Here is an 18,744-nt window from a genome sequence, read left to right as displayed (position 1 = left end):
TTGTTTGTACAGATGAACATGGTACCTTCAGGCGTTTGGAAATTGCTCCCAGAATGAACCAGACTTGTGGAGGTCCACATTTTTTTTTCTGAGATCTTGGCTGATTTCATTTGACTTTGTTTGTAAACTTCTGACCCACTGGAATCATGATATAGTTAACTAAAAGTGAAATAATCTGTCTGTAAACAAATGTTCGAAAAATTACTCATGTCATGCACAAAGTAGATGTCCTCAACGTCTTGCCAAAACTAAAGTTTGCGAATATGAAATCTGTGCAGTGGTTAAACAATGAGTTTTAAAGACTTCAGCCTAAGTGTATGTAAACTTCTGACTTCAACTGTACATTACAGATGGAAATATTAACTGCTTTTTCAGTAGGGTTCTTTTCTACAGTTCAATTTATTCAACTGAATTTATGAAATACAATTTTATAAAATCTTATTAATACATTTTGTGGTTTCATTTTCACAGAACACATTTAGCAGTATGTTTTTACAAACATGTTTTCATCAATTTTTGTAACTTTTCTGAAATGTAATAGTGGCTGTATTTTTTAAACATTAAAAAAAAAATCAATTTATTGCCCAGTAAGACACCAGTCAAATGAATACGCAAAACATTTACAAGTCTTCAGAAAAACATGGGTAGTGAACATCAGATGACTGTGGCAATTTTAGGAGAATGCTAGTTCAGGTATGTTTTGTCTCCATTACTCTTTCAGGTAGCATGTTACAAAATCTCATCAATGTAAGTGAACTTCTTTCCTTAATCCCCTTCTACATTAAAGCTATCCCCAGCTAGTGAATAACCTATTTGAAATCTCAGTAATCCATTAAATAGACTTGTAAGTTCCTTTGTTATAAAGAAGCAGCACATCTTTTCTTATAACTGAACCTAAGTTGCCTGACAGCTCAACTCCAACTTAGCCTTCTTAAAATTGTATTGCATTATCTTCTCCTGTAATGCATGTGGCAAAATTTATTTTATTACCCATGGAAAATTGCAAAATACAACTATAAAGTAAGTAGATGCAAAGGTATTGCAAAATATGATATTTTACAGTCATAGTGAGTTAACATAGAAACAGGTTCTTCAGCCCAATGGGTCTATGTTGACCAAGATGTTACTCTAGTCCAAGATGGTCCTGTTACCCACATATGACCCATAACCTTCTGAACATTTCCTGTCCATCTACCCGTTCATACTTTAAAAGATGCTATTGTGCCTGCATTAACCATTTGCTCTGGCAGCTGATTCCATATGGATACCACCTTTTGTGTAATAAAAAAAGTTGCTTCTTAAGTTCCTCTTAAATCTCTACCATCTCATCTTAAACTCAGGCCTTCTAGTCCTTGATTATCCATTTCTGGGGGAAAAGACATTGTGTGTTCACTCTGTCTTTAGCTCCTCATGATTTAATACACCTCAGTAAAATCGCCTCTCACTCTCCTATGCTTTAAGAAATAAAGTCATAGCCTGTCAAATATTTCCCTGTAACTCAGTCCCTCAAGTCCTGACAACATCTTACCTACACTCTTTCCAGTTAATTAATACCTTTACTACCAGCAGGGCAGCCAAAATTGAACACAATAGTCCAAGTGCTGCCCCACCAACATCCTGCATAATGTCACCATGACCTCCCTGCTCTAACTAAATTTGAATCTAAGGTGCAGGCACTGATATCCATCACACAGGAATCAATCACACCACTTAGATTAAATAGGAAGCACAAAATGCTGTACCAGTCAGGAGAACAGGCAGTATCTGTGGAGAAAAAGCCAAGTTAACCCTTGGCTTCTGTCAATAAAATTATATTTTGGAGGAAAGGAAAAGTAATATTTGGTGTAGCATGATATCAGAAACCCATAGTTTGTTTCGAAAGTCTCACAGAAGATACATTGTGCAATTCTAAAAAAACATTCTGTTGCTTACTAATGTCAGTTTGAAGCCCTGAGCACTATAAAGGGATGACAGCACTCTTGTGATAACTTTGTAATAGATCAGATTCGGCAGTGAACTAGCAGTCACTTATACGGGTTATCTTTGTGGTTGCTTGCTTGGACAATGAAGTAATCTATCAGTTGCTAGCTGGTGTAGGTCTTTTTTATGACCCTCTGAATAAACAGGCTGTTAGTTGTTACAAAACTGGTTCAAATTTTGTTAGAATAAAGTTATTAGACTTTTTACATATTATTGGAACAAGAAATATGGGGTCCATACATTATAGCGACCCTGAGTAAATGAACAGCTCTGATCTCAATGAATGGCAAATTTAAGCAAATGGCCTCCCTCTGCTTTTATATTTTGTTGTTGAGTGCTATTGAGTTGTTGTCGATTCATGGCAACCCTATGGATAGTGTAGTTGTCCAATGGGGTTTTTGTGGCAAGATATGGAAGTAGCCTGCCAGGCCTTTCTTCTGTGCAGATACTGCTGCTGCTCCAGTTTGGGACTTGTCCGGATTCGAACTCAAGACCATCTGCCTCGAGGTCCAGTGTTAATGCCACTACACCATCAGCTGGTGTAAAAAAACAGAAATGCCACTTCCTTACAGCAGAAGGCATCCTCGTGAATATGCACTTGTAATGCCCTGGTTAAGATTTTTACTGCTGTGCTGTGGGTATTCTGTTTCAGCAGTTCTATAAAAGCAGTCTGTTCTGCTTTCAGCTTGTTTGGGCTTGAAATAAGAGGCTTGTAAGAGGAATGTGCTGTCAGCCAATCAGGAAAGTGGAATTGGGAGAAGGTTCTGGAGAACACTGGGTCTTTGCTCTTTGTTAGTGGGAGCTGGGAGGAGACAGGGACAAAAGATGGCTGAAGATGCTGTCCCTGTTGCTTTGACTGGCTTCAAGAAGGAAGAACCAGTACTGCTGTGGCAGACCCATTTGTTCCAGATGGGTTTCAAGCGATGTGCAGAAGGTGGTGTGAGCTTTCACGCAGACCGAGGATCCAGCGAGCGAGTGACAGACAAGTTCAAGATGAGCTTCAACTTAAGTGCATGTTTAACTGTTTAAAATTAATGGGCCCTTTTTTTGTTTATTTCTTCCTTTCATTTAATAACTGTTTATTTAAATTAGCATTCTTAAATATACTTCACAAATTGTATGCAGCGTACGATCTGTTATTTCTTGCTGGGGGCAGCAAATCTCACAGCATTCACACAAACCGGTGTCTGGGTGGGCAACACACCCCAACCTCATGGATTTGGCGGGACCAACGTTGTTCTACATCCTAGATGTACAAAGCCAGAGAAAGGTGGGTTCATTGCTGAACCCAGTGGCTGTTAGCGAGCGGCTAATGAGTCGGGTTTCCAGAGATGCCCAGGAAAGTGGGGGAGGGGGTCAGCCAGGGGTATATTAAAAGTACCTGGTTCTCTTGTAATAGAGGGCACCTGTAATCTATCTCACTGTCAATGGGCATGAAATATTATGGATTGGTCTTGCTCTAGCTATAGTTTGGAAAGTGCCTGTACAGAAAAGTTCATTAATTGCGACTAACAAAGTGATCCTGATGCAGCTCTGTGGTGAAAGGTATGGCATGTAAACAAAATCTCACAGAAATCCAGGCTAGATAACAGCAAAACATCTGTCAGGTTGGTGTTTATCGATTACTACTCTGTGTTTACCACCGTCATCCCCTCACTACTAATTAATGATCTTCAAAATCTGGACCCCCTTCTGCAAATGTATTCTCAGCTTTTTTGGTGGGAGACTACAGTCGGTGGGGAGCAGTAATAACATCTTCTTCATAAGACCATAAGACAAAGGAGCAGAAGTCGGCCATTCTGGACTTCTCTAGTGCCTTTAACACCATCCAGCCCAAGATCTTAAAGCACAAACTAACGGAGATGGGAGTAGACTCTCACATGGTGGATTGGATAGTGGACTACTTGACAGATAGACCTCAGTATGTGCGGTTGGGAGACTGTAGGTCTGACACGGTGGTCAGCAGCACAGGAGCGCCGCAGGGGACCGTGCTCTCTCCGGTCCTGTTCACCCTGTACACATCAGACTTCCAATATAACTCGGAGTCCTGCCATGTGCAGAAGTTCGCTGATGACACGGCCATAGTGGGGTGTGTCAGGAATGGACAGGAGGAAGAGTATAGGAAACTGATACAGGACTTTGTGATATGGTGCAACTCAAACTACCTGCGTCTCAATATCACCAAGACCAAGGAGATGGTGGTGGACTTTAGGAGATCTAGGCCTCATATGGAGCCAGTGATCATTAATGGAGAATGTGTGGAGCAGGTTAAGACCTACAAGTATCTGGGAGTACAGTTAGACGAGAAGCTAGACTGGACTGCCAACACAGATGCCTTGTGCAGGAAGGCACAGAGTCGACTGTACTTCCTTAGAAGGTTGGCGTCATTCAATGTTTGTAGTGAGATGCTGAAGATGTTCTATAGGTCAGTTGTGGAGAGCGCCCTCTTCTTTGTGGTGGCGTGTTGGGGAGGCAGCATTAAGAAGAGGGACGCCTCACGTCTTAATAAACTGGTAAGGAAGGCGGGCTCTGTTGTGGGCAAAGTACTGGAGAGTATAACATCGGTAGCAGAGCGAAGGGCGCTGAGTAGGCTACGGTCAATTATGGAAAACCCTGAACATCCTCTACATAGCACCATCCAGAGACAGAGAAGCAGTTTCAACGACAGGTTGCTATCGATGCAATGCTCCTCAGACAGGATGAAGAGATCAATACTCCCCAATGCCATTCGGCTTTACAATTCAACCACCAGGAGTAAGATATGTTAAAGTGCCGGGGTTAGGACTCAATGTATTTAAGTAAACTAATTAAGAACTTTTTAAAAGCTATTATTAATGCTTTTTGAGAGGGTGATTTTAGATGCATATCATATTTTTACTGAGTTAAGTATTGTATGTAATTAGTTTTGCTACAATAAGTGTATGAGACATTGGAAAAAATGTTGAATTTCCCCATGGGGATGAATAAAGTATCTATCTATCTATCTATCTATCTATCATTCAGCCCAGTGAGTCTGCTCCACCATTTCATCATGAGCTGATCCAATCTCCCCTTTAGTCCCATTGCCCACCTCCTTCTCACCATAACCTTTGATGCCCTGACTACTCAGATACATATCAATCTCTGCCTTAAACACACCCAATGACTTGGCCTCCACTGCCGCCCGTGGCAACAAATTCTATAAATTCACCACCCTCTGGCTGAAATTTTTTTTCGCATCTCTGTTCTGAATGGGCGCCCTTCAATCCTCAAGTCATACCCTCTCGTACTAGACTCCTCCACCATGGGAAACAACTTTGCCACAACCACTCTGTCCATGCCTTCCAACATTCAAAATGTTTCTATGAGGTCCTCCCCATTCTTCTAAACTCCAAGGAGTACAGTCCAAGAGCGGTCAAACATTCCTCATATGTTAACCCTCTCATTCCCGGAATCATTCTAGTGAATCTTCTCTGAACCCTCTCCAATGTCAGCACATCCTTTCTTAAATAAGGAGCCCAAAACTGCACACAGTATTCCAAGTGAGGTCTTATCAGTGCCTTATAGAGCCTCAACATCACATCCCTGCTCCTATACTCTATTCCTCTAGAAATGAATGCCAACATTGCATTCGCCTTCTTCACCACCGACTCAACCTGGAGGTTAACCTTAAGGGTATCCTGCACAAGGACTCCCAAGTCCCATTGCATCTCAGAACTTTGAATTTTCTCCCCTTTTAAATAATAGTCTGCCCGTTTATTTCTTCTACCAATAGTGGGGTGTGTCAGGAATGGACAGGAGGAGGAGTATAGGGAACTGATACAGGACTTTGTGATATGGTGCAACTCAAACTACCTGCGTCTCAATATCACCAAGACCAAGGAGATGGTGGTGGACTTTAGGAGATCTAGGCCTCATATGGAGCCAGTGATCATTAATGGAGAATGTGTGGAGCAGGTTAAGACCTACAAGTATCTGGGAGTACAGTTAGACGAGAAGCTAGACTGGACTGCCAACACAGATGCCTTGTGCAGGAAGGCACAGAGTCGACTGTACTTCCTAAGAAGGTTGGCGTCATTCAATGTCTGTAGTGAGATGCTGAACATGTTCTATAGGTCAGTTGTGGAGAGCGCCCTCTTCTTTGTGGTGGCGTGTTGGGGAGGAAGCATTAAGAAGAGGGACGCCTCACGTCTTAATAAGCTGGTAAGGAAGGCGGGCTCTGTCGTGGGCAAAGTACTGGAGGGTTTAACATCGGTAGCTGAGCGAAGGGCGCTGAGTAGGCTACGGTCAATTATGGATAACTCTGAACATCCTCTACATAGCACCATCCAGAGACAGAGAAGCAGTTTCAGCGACAGGTTACTATCGATGCAATGCTCCTCAGACAGGATGAAGAGGTCAATACTCCCCAATGCCATTAGGCTTTACAATTCTACCGCCAGGACTTAAGAACTTTTTAAAAGCTATTATTAATGCTTTTTGAGATAGTGATTTAGATGCATATCATATTTTTTACTGAGTTAAGTATTGTATGTAATTAGTTTTGCTACAACAAGTGTATGGGACATTGGAAAAAAAAGTTGAATTTCCCCATGGGGATGAATAAAGTATCTATCTATCTATCTATCTATCAAAGTGCATGACCGTACACTTCCCGACATTGTAATTCATTTGCCACTTCTTTGCCCATTCCCCCAATCTATTCAAGTCTCTCTGTAGACTCCCTGTTTCCTCAGCACTACCGGCCCCTCCACCTATCTTTGTATCATCAGCAAACTTAGCCACAAAGCCATCTATTCCATAATCCAAATCGTTGATATACAATGTAAAAAGAAGCGACCCCAACACGGACCCCTGTGGAACACCACTGGTAACCGGCAGCCAACCAGAATGGGATCCCTTTATTCCCACTCTCTGTTTCCTGCCAATCAACCAACGCTCTAGCCACATATGTAACTTTCCTGTAATTCCATGTGCTCTTATCTTGTTTAGCAGCCTCATGTGCAGCACCTTGTCAAAGGCCTTCTGAAAATCCAAATACACAACATCCACTGCATCTCCCTTGTCTAGCTTACTTGTAATTTCCTCAAAAAATTGCACTAGGTTTGTCAGGCAGGATTTTCCTTTAAGGAAACCATGCTGAGTTCTGCCTATCTTGTCATATGCCTCCAGGTACTCCGTAACCTCATCCTTGACAATCGACTCCAACAACTTCCCAACCACCGATGACAAGCTAACAGGTCTATAATTTCCTTTTTGCTTCCTTGCCCCCTTCTTAAATAGCGGAGTGACATTTGCAATCTTCCAGTCCTCTGGAACCAGGCCAGAATCTATCGACTTTTGAAAGATCATTGCTAATGCCTCCGCAATCTCCACTGCTACTTCCTTCAGAACACGAGCGTGCATTCCATTTGGTCCGGGAAATTTATCTACCCTTAGACTATTCAGCTTCCTGAGTACTTACCTTGTCATAATTGTGACTGCGCATATTTCTCTTCCCTGACACCCTTGAATGTCCGGTATATTGCTGATGTCTTCCTCAATGAAGACTGATGCAAAGTAATCGTTCAGTTCCTCCGCCATCTCCTTATCTCCCATTACAATTTCTCCAGCATCATTTTCTATCAGTCCTATATCTACTCTCACCTGTCTTTTACTCTTTATATACTTGAAAAAGCTTTTAGTATCCTCTTTGATATTATTTGCTAGCTTCCTTTCATAGTTCATCTTTTCTCTCTTAATGACCTTTTTAGTTTCCTTTTGTAAGCTTTTAAAAACTTCCCAATCCTCTGTCTTCCCACTAATTTTTGCTTCCTTGTATGCCCTCTGCTTTGCTTTTACTTTGGCTTTGACTTCTCTTGTCAGCCACGGTTGCATCCTTTTTCCATTCGAAAATTTCTTCTTCTTTGGAATATATCTGTCATGCACTTTCCTCACTTCTCGCATAAACTCCAGCCACTGCTGCTCTGCCATCCTTCCCGCTAGCGTCCCTTTCCAGTCAACCTTGGCCAGTTCCTCTCTCATGCCACTGTAATTTCCTTTACTCCACTGAAATACCGACACATCAGATTTCGGCTTCTCTTTCTCATATTTCACAGTGAACTCAATCATGTTATGATCACTGCCTCCTAAGGGTTCCTTCACTTCCATCTCTCTAAGCACACAATACTCAATCCAGTACAGCCCATCCCCTAGTGGGGTCAACAACAAGCTGTTCTAAAAAGCCATCTCGTAGACATTCTACAAATTCTCTCTCTTGAGATCCAGTGCCGACCTGATTTTCCCAATCCACTCGCATGTTAAAATCCTCTACAATTATCATAACACTGCCCTTCTGGCAAGCCTTTTCTATTTCCTGTTGTAATTTGTAGTCCACATCACTGCAGCTGTTTGGAGGCCTGTAGATAACTGCCATCAGGATTCTTTTACCCCTGCAATTTCTTAGCTCAACTCATAAAGATTCTGTACCTTCTGATCCTGTGTCAACTCTTTCTAATGATTTAATATCATTTCTTACCATTAAAGCCACGCCACCCCCTCTACCTACCTGCCTATCCTTCCGATACACCGTGTATCCTTGGACGTTCAGCTCCCAGAGACATGCATCCTTTGGCCACGTCTCAGTGATGGCCACAATATCATACCTGCCAATCTGCAACTGTACAACAAGATCATCCACCTTATTCCTTATGCTGCATGCACTTAAGTATAACACCTTAAGTCCAGTATTCGGTACTTTTTGCACTGATTGCACTGCAACTTTATTACACTGCAACTCATCCCAATGGCTGCAAATTATAAGACAGGAGCACCTCAAAGATGTGTGCTTAGCCCACTTCTCTCCTCCACACTCATGACTGTGTGGCTAGGCACTGGTCAAACGCTGATAACACCAAGTGCTCTCAAATGGCAATGAGGAGGCAAGATAGATTGGCTGGTTGAGTGATGTCGCAACAACAACCTCACACTCAGCATCAGCAAGAACAATGAAATGAATCTGGACCAGAAGGGGACGTCTGGATAAAATCACTAGTCATCACTGAGGGGTCAGTGTTGGAAAAAGTGAGCAGCTTCAAGTTCTTGGAATGATCAACATCTCAGAGGATCTACCTGGGGCCCAATACAAAGAAGGCACTACTTCATTAGGAGCTTGAGGAGATATGTCACCAAAGACTCGTGCAGTTCTATAGATGTACAGTGAACAGCATTCGAACTCGTCACATCATAGCCTGATATGGTGGCTCCAACGCAGAGGATCTCGAGAGATTTTTGACTCAGTTAGTTCCATCACGGCACAGCATTCTCTGCCGTTGAGAACATTTTCAAGAGGATGTGCCTCAAGAAGGTGACATCCATCATTAAAAACTCTCAGTATCCATGACATACCCTTTCCACATTACTGTCCACATTCTGGGGAGGAGGCATAGGAGCCTAAAGACCCACACTCAAAGTTTTAGGAACAGCTTCTTCTTTTCTGCCATCAGATTTCTGAAAGGTCCATGAACACTACCTTGTTATTAGTCTCTTGTAAGATTTATTTATTTTTGTAACTTATAGCAATTTTTATGTTTTGTACTGTACTGCTGCTGCAAAGCAACAAATTTCATGACATTCAATATGTCAGTGATAATAAACCTGATTCTGCTTCTACTTATCCCATTGTATTTTTACTCAGATTTATACAGAAGAGCTCCTGAATGAACCTTACTGGGCTGGCATCCTGCTGGGTGTCATCCACACTTTACTCAATTGCCTTCAAGTGAATTGTCCTTCTCTGTCTCTTTAAATTCACCTTGCCAGGCTGCTAAGAACTTTACAAAGTAGAATAGGGTTACTGCAAAAATCATGAAGGCAAAATATACTCCTTTAGCTTAAGCTTCTTAAATTCAAAGAAGTTTTTGAAGTACCAAATATTTACTGAATTGTAGCAACAACAAATGCAACTTGTTTTAATCATAGCTGATGATCTTTTCAAACAGAAGCAGGAACAGAAAATGCTGGTTAATTAATGTGAAACTGTAATGCAGTTTCCTCTTTCACAGATGCTGCCTGATCTGAGTACTTTTGGCATTTTCATTTTCATTTCAAATTTCAGACATCCAGTATATAGTATATTGCTCTTGCGTTCTTTCAGATAATATTGAGTGAGGTTCTTTACTGCTGCTTGACATGTATTGAGATTAGCACAATGCCTTGGTTGCATCAATGAGCTCCAGCTTGTCAATGATGGAAGTAAATCAGCATCCTAACCTGACTGGCATCTTTATATATCAACTCTGTGCACTGGCAGTGGATTTAGGATCAACGGATTAATTCTTTACCCATTATGGTGAATGGTTTAACACGTGCCACAATGGTTCATATGTTTGGATGCAAGATTGAAATAAAATTACCACCCACAGTTCTCCAACTATGGACATGATGACATCATATTTATCACACTAGTCCACATCACTCAGAAATATGCTAATCTATTGAAATAGTAATTGCTTTCTGCCACAATTGTTTTGTCCAATAAACAAAGAATTGAAACATCCTAGCCTAAAATCTCCAAGAGAAGCACAACCTTGTCATGGTTTGGAGGCTTGCGTGCCTCAATGACCCAGAGAGATATGTTGGCTGGAGTCAGGGCTTTACGCTTTGTCTCTTCGTAGGGTCACCCGTGCCAAACAAGTCAGACTAAGAGTGGTTCACCAGCTTCTGCTCAAGGTTAACTACCCTAACTGGTAAAACAAGTTGTTACAGAAACAGCAATGAAGAATCCTTTTACATCTGTTACGTCCGTGGCCCCCTTCTTTTTGAGAATCGCAAGATCACTATTAAGTCAGTTCAGGAGACCCAGGAAATGAGAGAAAGACATGCAGAATCCGCAAAGAGTTTGGAAGGTGTCCTGGCCTCCGAAAGGCGGAACCATGGATAACGGCTATTTTCTCTTGGAGACGAGATTGTGTATTGAATACTGTACGATGCATCGAAGCCCCCAGGCAATGAACCGGGGGGGGGGGGGGGGGGTTGGTGGAGGGATTGCATCATCCCAACCTGATTGACATCTGAGACCCTGTGAGTCAGGATAAAAGAGGGTCTGGGGAACAGTCCCTTCAGACGCACCAGAAGAAATGTTAGCGATCCCGTAATAGCAAAAGCCGGTGGGAAGGCCACGTGCGTCCGTTTCCATTTGCCCCGGAATCGGTGGGCCTTTACCACGGAAGAACGGTTTTTAGCTAACAACGGGGAAATCAACTCCCAACGACTCTCGAAGGATTGACATCATAAAAGGAATGGGCAAGGTTTAACCCGTCTTTCTCTCCAACCAAAAAGCTGCAGCCTGAATGAACTAAAGTGACTTTTATATTTCCATCGGACAATACATTATCCCCTAGACAACGATAGAGCTATTTCTTATTGATTATTATTATACCCGCACTTTTAGATTTAGTATTGACGACGTATATTATCTGTATGTTTGCATTGATATTATTTTTGTGTATTTTTACCAATAAATACTGTTAAAAATAGTACCATCAGACTTCAATGGACCTCTCTATCTTTGCTGGTAAGTGACCCAGTTACGGGGTACGTAACACATCTAAGTGAGTGGTATTCCTGAGTCTCTATCCGGGGCTTACATGACAGACAATAGAGGTAAACCAAGAGGAAGCTACTGACACAATAAAGGAAGCCATGAATACCTTCAGAGCGGAAGGATCTTCATTGCTGGTATAAACACCAGCGGCGTAACAAGCAACCTGACCTGAGATTACAATCTCACTTTTGCATTTAAAGAGAGTTAGCACCTCAATACCAATTAACCCTGAGAAATATTTTTCTATTATTGTGATGGAGGAAAAGTAATTACGGTATTAAATAAATATGATTTATATTAATCCAGAAAACAAAGCAGCTACTGTATAATAGAACATTTCAAAGATGTATATAGGAAATTTAAGATATTAAAGCTGCATAATGTAAATATTTATAAACACATTCAAAGCTCTATTGCTCAATAAATTAGCATACTAAACTCTCCCATTAGGGATGGAAAACCAAATTAGGAAGAGAATCTCTACATAGGTTAAGTTACAGGCATATTTCCTGGCCCTGGCTAATCCAGTAATATCATATGTAAGAAAAATACCTACCCAAGTCTTGCACAGCAATTCAAATCTTCTAATTCTGCACCAGCCACATTTTCATTGTTCACAGATTCAGTTTCACTGGTAGGCATGCTCACTACAGATGGTAGGAGATATATAAAAAGGCATGTATTAATTTGTGAAAAATAATTAGAATGATACATCTGTTTATAATTGATCCACATTATGTCCAGCATACTCAAAAACATAATAACTTTCTAGTAAAGCTTTAAGTTGGAAGTGTAATAAACTTCTGCAAGTGGTTTACAAGCAATAAGTTAAAGGTAGAAATATAACTGAGAGTTTCAGTAGCTTTATAATTAACTTAATCTGAATGATTACTAGAAAGTAATTTCACTTAACATTTTCAGATACTTTAAATTCTGTTAAAAATTACAAGAATTGCAATTCTGTTAAAATTACAGCAGACAAATATCATGAGCTGAAGCAGTGCCCTCTTATTGTAAACATCAATCTTAGATGCTATTTTCTTTGATAAAGTACAGTAAACAATAAGGAACAAAACTGTCAGTGGTGGGAAAGGATTTTATCAATACACCTAATCCTTCTCATTCTATCAGATCAAATATTAATAAAAAGCAGAAAAAGTTCAGAGTCAATGGAATTTTGATTCCAGATTAATCCATAAATGCTATTTGGTCATCAGAATATTTCCAGTATCTTCTAATATTATACTGCTACCTCTATAATTGCAAACATTATATAAACACAGTTCTATAATTCATTCAGATGAACTCTCTCTCCAATATGAACCTACAATAAAATAAAACTGTCACATTTTAAGTATAGTTTAGCCGACTTCTCAAATATCTTAAATATCAAAAGTATGACTAAAATTATTGAGAATGAAATATTGAGAACAATTTGGTTCAAAAGTCAATGATTTTATTGTTATTTCAGAGTTTACAGAAATTCAGCTATTACTGTCAGGCATGTCAGCCGTTCAGTTAAATAAATTATGGGTGCTATAACTACAATAAGTAACTGTGTACAAATTATTCATGATTGTTTTCTAAAAATAGATCACTTCTCAGGATAACTAGAATAATAGTTAAGGTAGTGTATCTCAGAAATGATCGTGACAGCAAAATAAAAGGATTGGCTTTTCCTGTTAGCTTTAGTCAATATGATTTCTAATTTTCATGTAAATAAAAAATGCACATTTTTCTCCTTCTCAAGAAAACAATTCTACCTACACTTGTAATGAACATATCTTAAAAGGTACAATATCCTTGTCGAGGAACTCTTGAGTGTTATGGCTGAGGATGTGTGCATACAATGTTTGGAACAGATGGCATAACAAAAAATGTTGATAAGATATAAAGTTACTGAAAGAATCTGTTGGATCCAGGACCATCGAAAGACAGGAGATCATATTTTGCAAAGTCTACCTTGTACATATTGCACCATCTCTGTATGTTTTAGGAAATGGTTTTTAAACAAGATATAAAAATTTAAATAAAATTCTGATTATATTATTAGATGTATATAAACCAATGGTGCTTAAAACTAAATATTGATAGAAAATAGACAAATGCAACAGGTAAGAAATTTACAATGCTATACTTTAAGTGCATCTTTTAATAGCAGCAGAATTGTATTATAAATAAAGATGAATTATGTAATATTTAATTAACTCATAATGCCCTGTTAAATTATAGTGGATCATAAAATTACATTATAAGTAAAATCACGAAAGTTTTCTGAGTAAAATATTTCCATAAATGAAATGTTATTAGCAAACACTGAATGAGCACATGTGCTCTCCATTTTTAGCAAAGAGAAAAAATTACAGATTGAAGGGCCTACTATGGTAACATTAGTTAAAATGTGCGTTAACATTACCATAAGTTTCATTGAAATGACTAAACCAAATAAATTTTCCCTTGTTATCAATCAACTTGGCTCTGGCAATTCCTTTCATAGATATGATGGGCAATATCAGACATCAAACAAGAAGGATAGCAATACGTATTGAAACTTAAACTGATATGCAAGGCAATAAAATGAACAAGATGAAAGAATTAACTAGCAATAATGTACTTATGAGTAGCTACCATTGACCACATAGTCAAAGTCATCAAGTACTATATAAAAAATCTTAACCAAGAAAGCTTTGGTGGCTGACAAGTAGATTGCGTCTTCAATATTTTTTCTTCCTACTATAAAGTTGGAAGGATACACTATCAGGATAGATCTATAGAGTCTCTCAAAAGCAGAAGTGGAGGAGTATACCTCATGATCAACTCCTCTTGGCGCACAAATATATCAGTGCTGTCCCAATGCTGCTCACCAGATCTGGAATATCTAGAGGTAAAGTGCTGTCCTTTTTACCTAGCACAGGAGTTCTCTGGGGTCATTTTGGTAGCAGTTTCCATTCCACCTCAGGCCAATGTCAAACAGGCTTTAGATGAGATCAACATGCATGAAACAGCGCACCCTAACGCCTTCACCACCGTTTTGAGAGATTTTAAACAAGCCAGTCTGAAAAAAATCACTAAGCAACTACCATCAACAGATCACTTGCAATACCAGAGGAAACAACACACTGGACCATTGCTACACCACCATCAAGAATGCCTACCGTGCTATTCCACGCCCTCACTTTGGGATGTCTGATCACTTGGCTGTACTTCTACTCCCTTAGTACAGGCAGAGACTGAAGACTACAGCACTAGCAGTGAGGACCAAGAAGGTATGGACAAGGGAAACACAAGAGCGCCTACAGGACTGTTTTGAATCAGTGGACTGGACTGTATTCAGGGATTCACCTTCGCACCTGGATGAGTATGCTGCAGTTGTTACCAACTTCATTAAAACCTGTGTGGATGAGTGCGTGCCCACAAAGACTTACTGTGCATTCCCAAACCAAAAGCAGTGGATGAACCAGGAGGCACGTTGCCTGCTGAAGGCTAGATCTGTGGCATTTAAGTCTGGCGACCCAGGCCTGCACCAGAAAACCAGGCATGACTTGCAGAGGGCTATTTTAATGGCAAAAAGACAATTTCAAAAGAGGTTGGAGGCGGCATCGGATGCACAGCAACTCTGGCAGGGTCTGCAAGCCATTACTTCCTACAAAATGAAATCCAATAGTATGAATGGCAGCGATGCTTCACTACCAGATGAACTCAATGCCTTTCATGCACGCTTTGAAAGGGAGAACACAACTACAGCTGTGAAGATCCTTGCTGCACCTGATGACCCTGTGATCTCCATCTCAGAGGCCGATGTTAGACTGTCTTTAAAGAGAGTGAACCATCACAAGGCGGAAGGTCCTGATGGAGTACCTGGTAAGGCTCTGAAAACCTGTGCCAACCAACTAGCGGGAGCATTCAAGGACATTTTCAACCTCTCACTGCTACAGCTGGAAGTTCACATTTGCTTCAAAAAGGCAACAATTATACCAGTGCCTAAGAAGAATAATGTGGGCTGCCTTAATAACTATTGCCTGGTAGCACTCACATCGACAAATGCTTTGAGAGGTTGGTTAACACTAGACTGAAGTCCTGCCTCAGCAAGGACCTGAACCCATTGCAATTTGCCTATTGCTACAATAAGTCAATGGCTCTCCACATGACTTTAGACCACCTGGACAACACAAACACCTGTGTCAGGATGCTGTTCATCGACAATAGCTCAGCATTTAATACCATCATTCCCACAATCCTGATTGAGAATTTGCAGAACCTGGGCCTCTGTAACTCCCTCTGTAATTGGATCCTCAGCTTCCTAACCGGAAGACCACAATCTGTGCGGATTGGTGACAATCAACACTGGCGCACCTCAGGGGTGTGTGCTTAGCCCACTGCTCTGCTCTCTATATACACATGACTGTGTGGCTGGGCATAGCTCAAATACCATCTATAAATTTGCTGACAATACAACCATTGTTGGTAGAATCTCAGGTGGTGACGAGAGGGCGTACAGGAGTGAGATATGCCAACTAGTGGAGTGGTGCCACAGCAACAACCTGGCACTCAACATCAGTAAGACGAAAGAGTTGATTGTGGACTTCAGGAAGGGTAAGATGAAGGAGCACATACCAATCCTCACAGAGGGATCAGAAGTGGAGAGAGTGAGCAGCTTCAAGTTCCTGGGTGTCAAGGTCTCTGAGGATCTAACCTGGTCCCAACATATCGACGTAGTTATAAAGAAGGCAAGACAGTGGCTATACTTTATTAGGAGCTGGAAGAGATTTGACATGTCAACAAATACACTCAAAAACTTCTATAGTTGTACCGTGGAGAGCATTCTGACAGGCTGCATCAGTGTCTGGTATGGAGGGGCTACTGCACAGGACCGAAAGGAGCTGCAGAAGGTTGCAAATCTAGTCAGCTCCATCTTGGGTACTAGCCTACAAAGTACCCAGGACATCTTCAGGGAGCGGTGTCTCAGAAAGACAGCATCCATTATTAAGAACTTCCAGTACCCAGGGCATGTCCTTTTCTCACTGTTACCATCAGGTAGGAGGTACAGAAGCCTGAAGGCACGTACTCAGCGATTCAGGAACAGGTTCTTCCCCTCTGCCTTCTGATTCCTAAATGGACTTTGAATCTTTGGACACTACCTCATTTTAAAAAAATATACAGTATTTCTGTTTTTGTATGATTTTTAAAATCTATTCAATATATGTAATTGATTTACTTTATTGTTATTATTTTTGTTTTAGTTATTATTTTTTCTCTCTCTGCTAGATTATGCATTGCATTGAACTGCTGCTGCTAAGTTAACAAATTTCACGCCACATGCTGGTGATAATAAACCTGATTCTGATTCTGATTCAACAATGTTTAGCTTGATTCACATAATTTCCAATCATCAGCCAAATCAAGGCAGCTTAGGCCCAATTTGGATAAAATTCTTTGGAGAAAAAAATGGAGATACTGGAAATCCAAAACAAAATCAGAAATTGTGGGAGCACTCAGCAGGGCAGGTACCATGAGTGTGGACAGAAAGAAAGGACTAGAATTAGAACTGAAAGAATGAGAAAACAGGTGGGCATTTTTAGTTGCACAGAGGGGAACGGGTGAGATAACATAAGGAACATCTATGATAGGGTGCACACAGATGAAGTTGACAAACCAATAATTACTTGGAGCAGTAGGGACAAGTGGCAGCGGCACAGAGCAATACAGAGTAATGTGACTCATTCCCACTCTGAACTATTTCTCTTTAGCCTTCTACATTGCTCCAATGATGCACAATTTAACAGTTCTCTTCCATCTTGGCACACTGCCTTCCCAGAGACGAAATACTGAATTAAAAAAAAAAATTGGATAACCACTAGTGTCTGCACCTGTCTTTCTCACTCTACAGGTGTGGCTGTACCTTTCTGTTTCCGTTTCTTACTTGCTTTTTGCCCAGACTCATTCGACCCAACATATATCCCCTTAATCAGCAGTGTGTGCTGACTGTATTATACTTACAATGCCAACTAAATCTTAAAGAACACCAGTCTTTTATGTTACCTCCTCAGAAGTGGTTAAGAATAGCAATGTTGTGGGAACTTTGTTCTTTTCCCATATTTTCCCTCCAGGTCACATACCATTTTGATAAGTCCATTCCTTCAGTATTACTGGATGAATATTCAGGAATTTCCTATCCATTAGTCATAACAATGTTACCACAAGTTCTGGAGGAACTCTAACAGCAGCTAATGCTTCTTTTGCCAACTACAGAAGGGAAATTATCCCAAGAATAATTAAAAAGTCAAATGAAAGTATTTTCTTCAACTAGATTCCTAACGTGTCATTCTGTACTTTCTATCTATATTTTGTTTTTCCATCTTAAGTGTTAAACCAACTAAGTTTGGCTGAGGTGAAAAACATTGGTTATGAGGAGGCGTACAGGAGTGAAATAGATCAGTTGGTTGTGTGGTGTTGTAACAACAACCTTTTGCTCAACATCAGTAAGGTGAAGGAATTGATTGTGGACTACAGGAAGGCAAAGTTGAGAGAACACAGACCAGTCGTCATTGAGATATCAGCAGTGGAAAAGGAGGGTAGTTTCAAGTTCCTGAGTGTCAATATCTCTGAAGATCTATCCTGGGCCCAATATATTGATACAAAGATGGGACAACAGCAAATATATTTCATCAGGAGTTTGAAGAGACTCGAAATGACACCAAAGACTTTAGCAAATTTCTACAGATGTACAGTGGAGAGCATTCTAACTGGTTGCAACACTGTCTGGTACAGAGGGGCGACTGCATAGGATCGGAAAAGACTGCAGGAAGCTGTGAACTTTGCCAGCTCCATCATGGGCACTAGTGTGCCCAACACCAAGGACATCTTCAAAAGGTGATGTCTTAAAAAGGAGGCCTCCATTAGTAGAGACCCCCATCATGCAGGACATGCCATCTTCTCATTTCTACCGTCAAGCAGGAAGTACAGGAGTCTGAAGACATACACTGATGCTTCAGGAACAGTTTCTTCACATCCATCATCAGATTTCTGAATGAATCCATGTACACTACCTTAATACTTAGTTTTGCTTGCTTCTTGCAATATTTAATTTTTAAAAATATATTTCTTATTGTAATTAATAGATTTTTATTATGTATTGTAATGTACTGCTGCTGCAAAGCAACAAATTTCATGATCTAGGTCAGTGATATTAAATCTGATTGATT

General features: G+C 40.4%; 1 protein-coding gene across 9 annotated transcripts in view; it reads right to left on the bottom strand.

Annotated features, from left to right (window-relative positions):
• The window catches only part of cacna1c (calcium channel, voltage-dependent, L type, alpha 1C subunit), a 737,294-nt gene that overhangs the window by 273,762 nt on the left and 444,788 nt on the right, over nucleotides 1-18,744 (bottom strand). For all 9 annotated transcript variants that reach the window (XR_012100621.1, XM_073059289.1, XM_073059283.1 and 6 more), the window contains exon 10: nucleotides 12,099-12,189. Coding sequence is in view for 8 of the 9 variants with exons in the window: in XM_073059289.1 (XP_072915390.1) it covers nucleotides 12,099-12,189 (91 nt within the window). In the remaining variant the exon portion in view is untranslated. The remainder of the gene's footprint in view (nucleotides 1-12,098; nucleotides 12,190-18,744) is intronic.

The sequence above is a fragment of the Hemitrygon akajei genome, chromosome 10 (assembly GCF_048418815.1).
Source record: "Hemitrygon akajei chromosome 10, sHemAka1.3, whole genome shotgun sequence".
NCBI classification, from domain to species: domain Eukaryota; kingdom Metazoa; phylum Chordata; class Chondrichthyes; order Myliobatiformes; family Dasyatidae; genus Hemitrygon; species Hemitrygon akajei.
The sequence above is the reverse complement of the archived record's forward strand: the minus strand, read 5'-3'. Positions and strand labels throughout refer to the sequence as shown.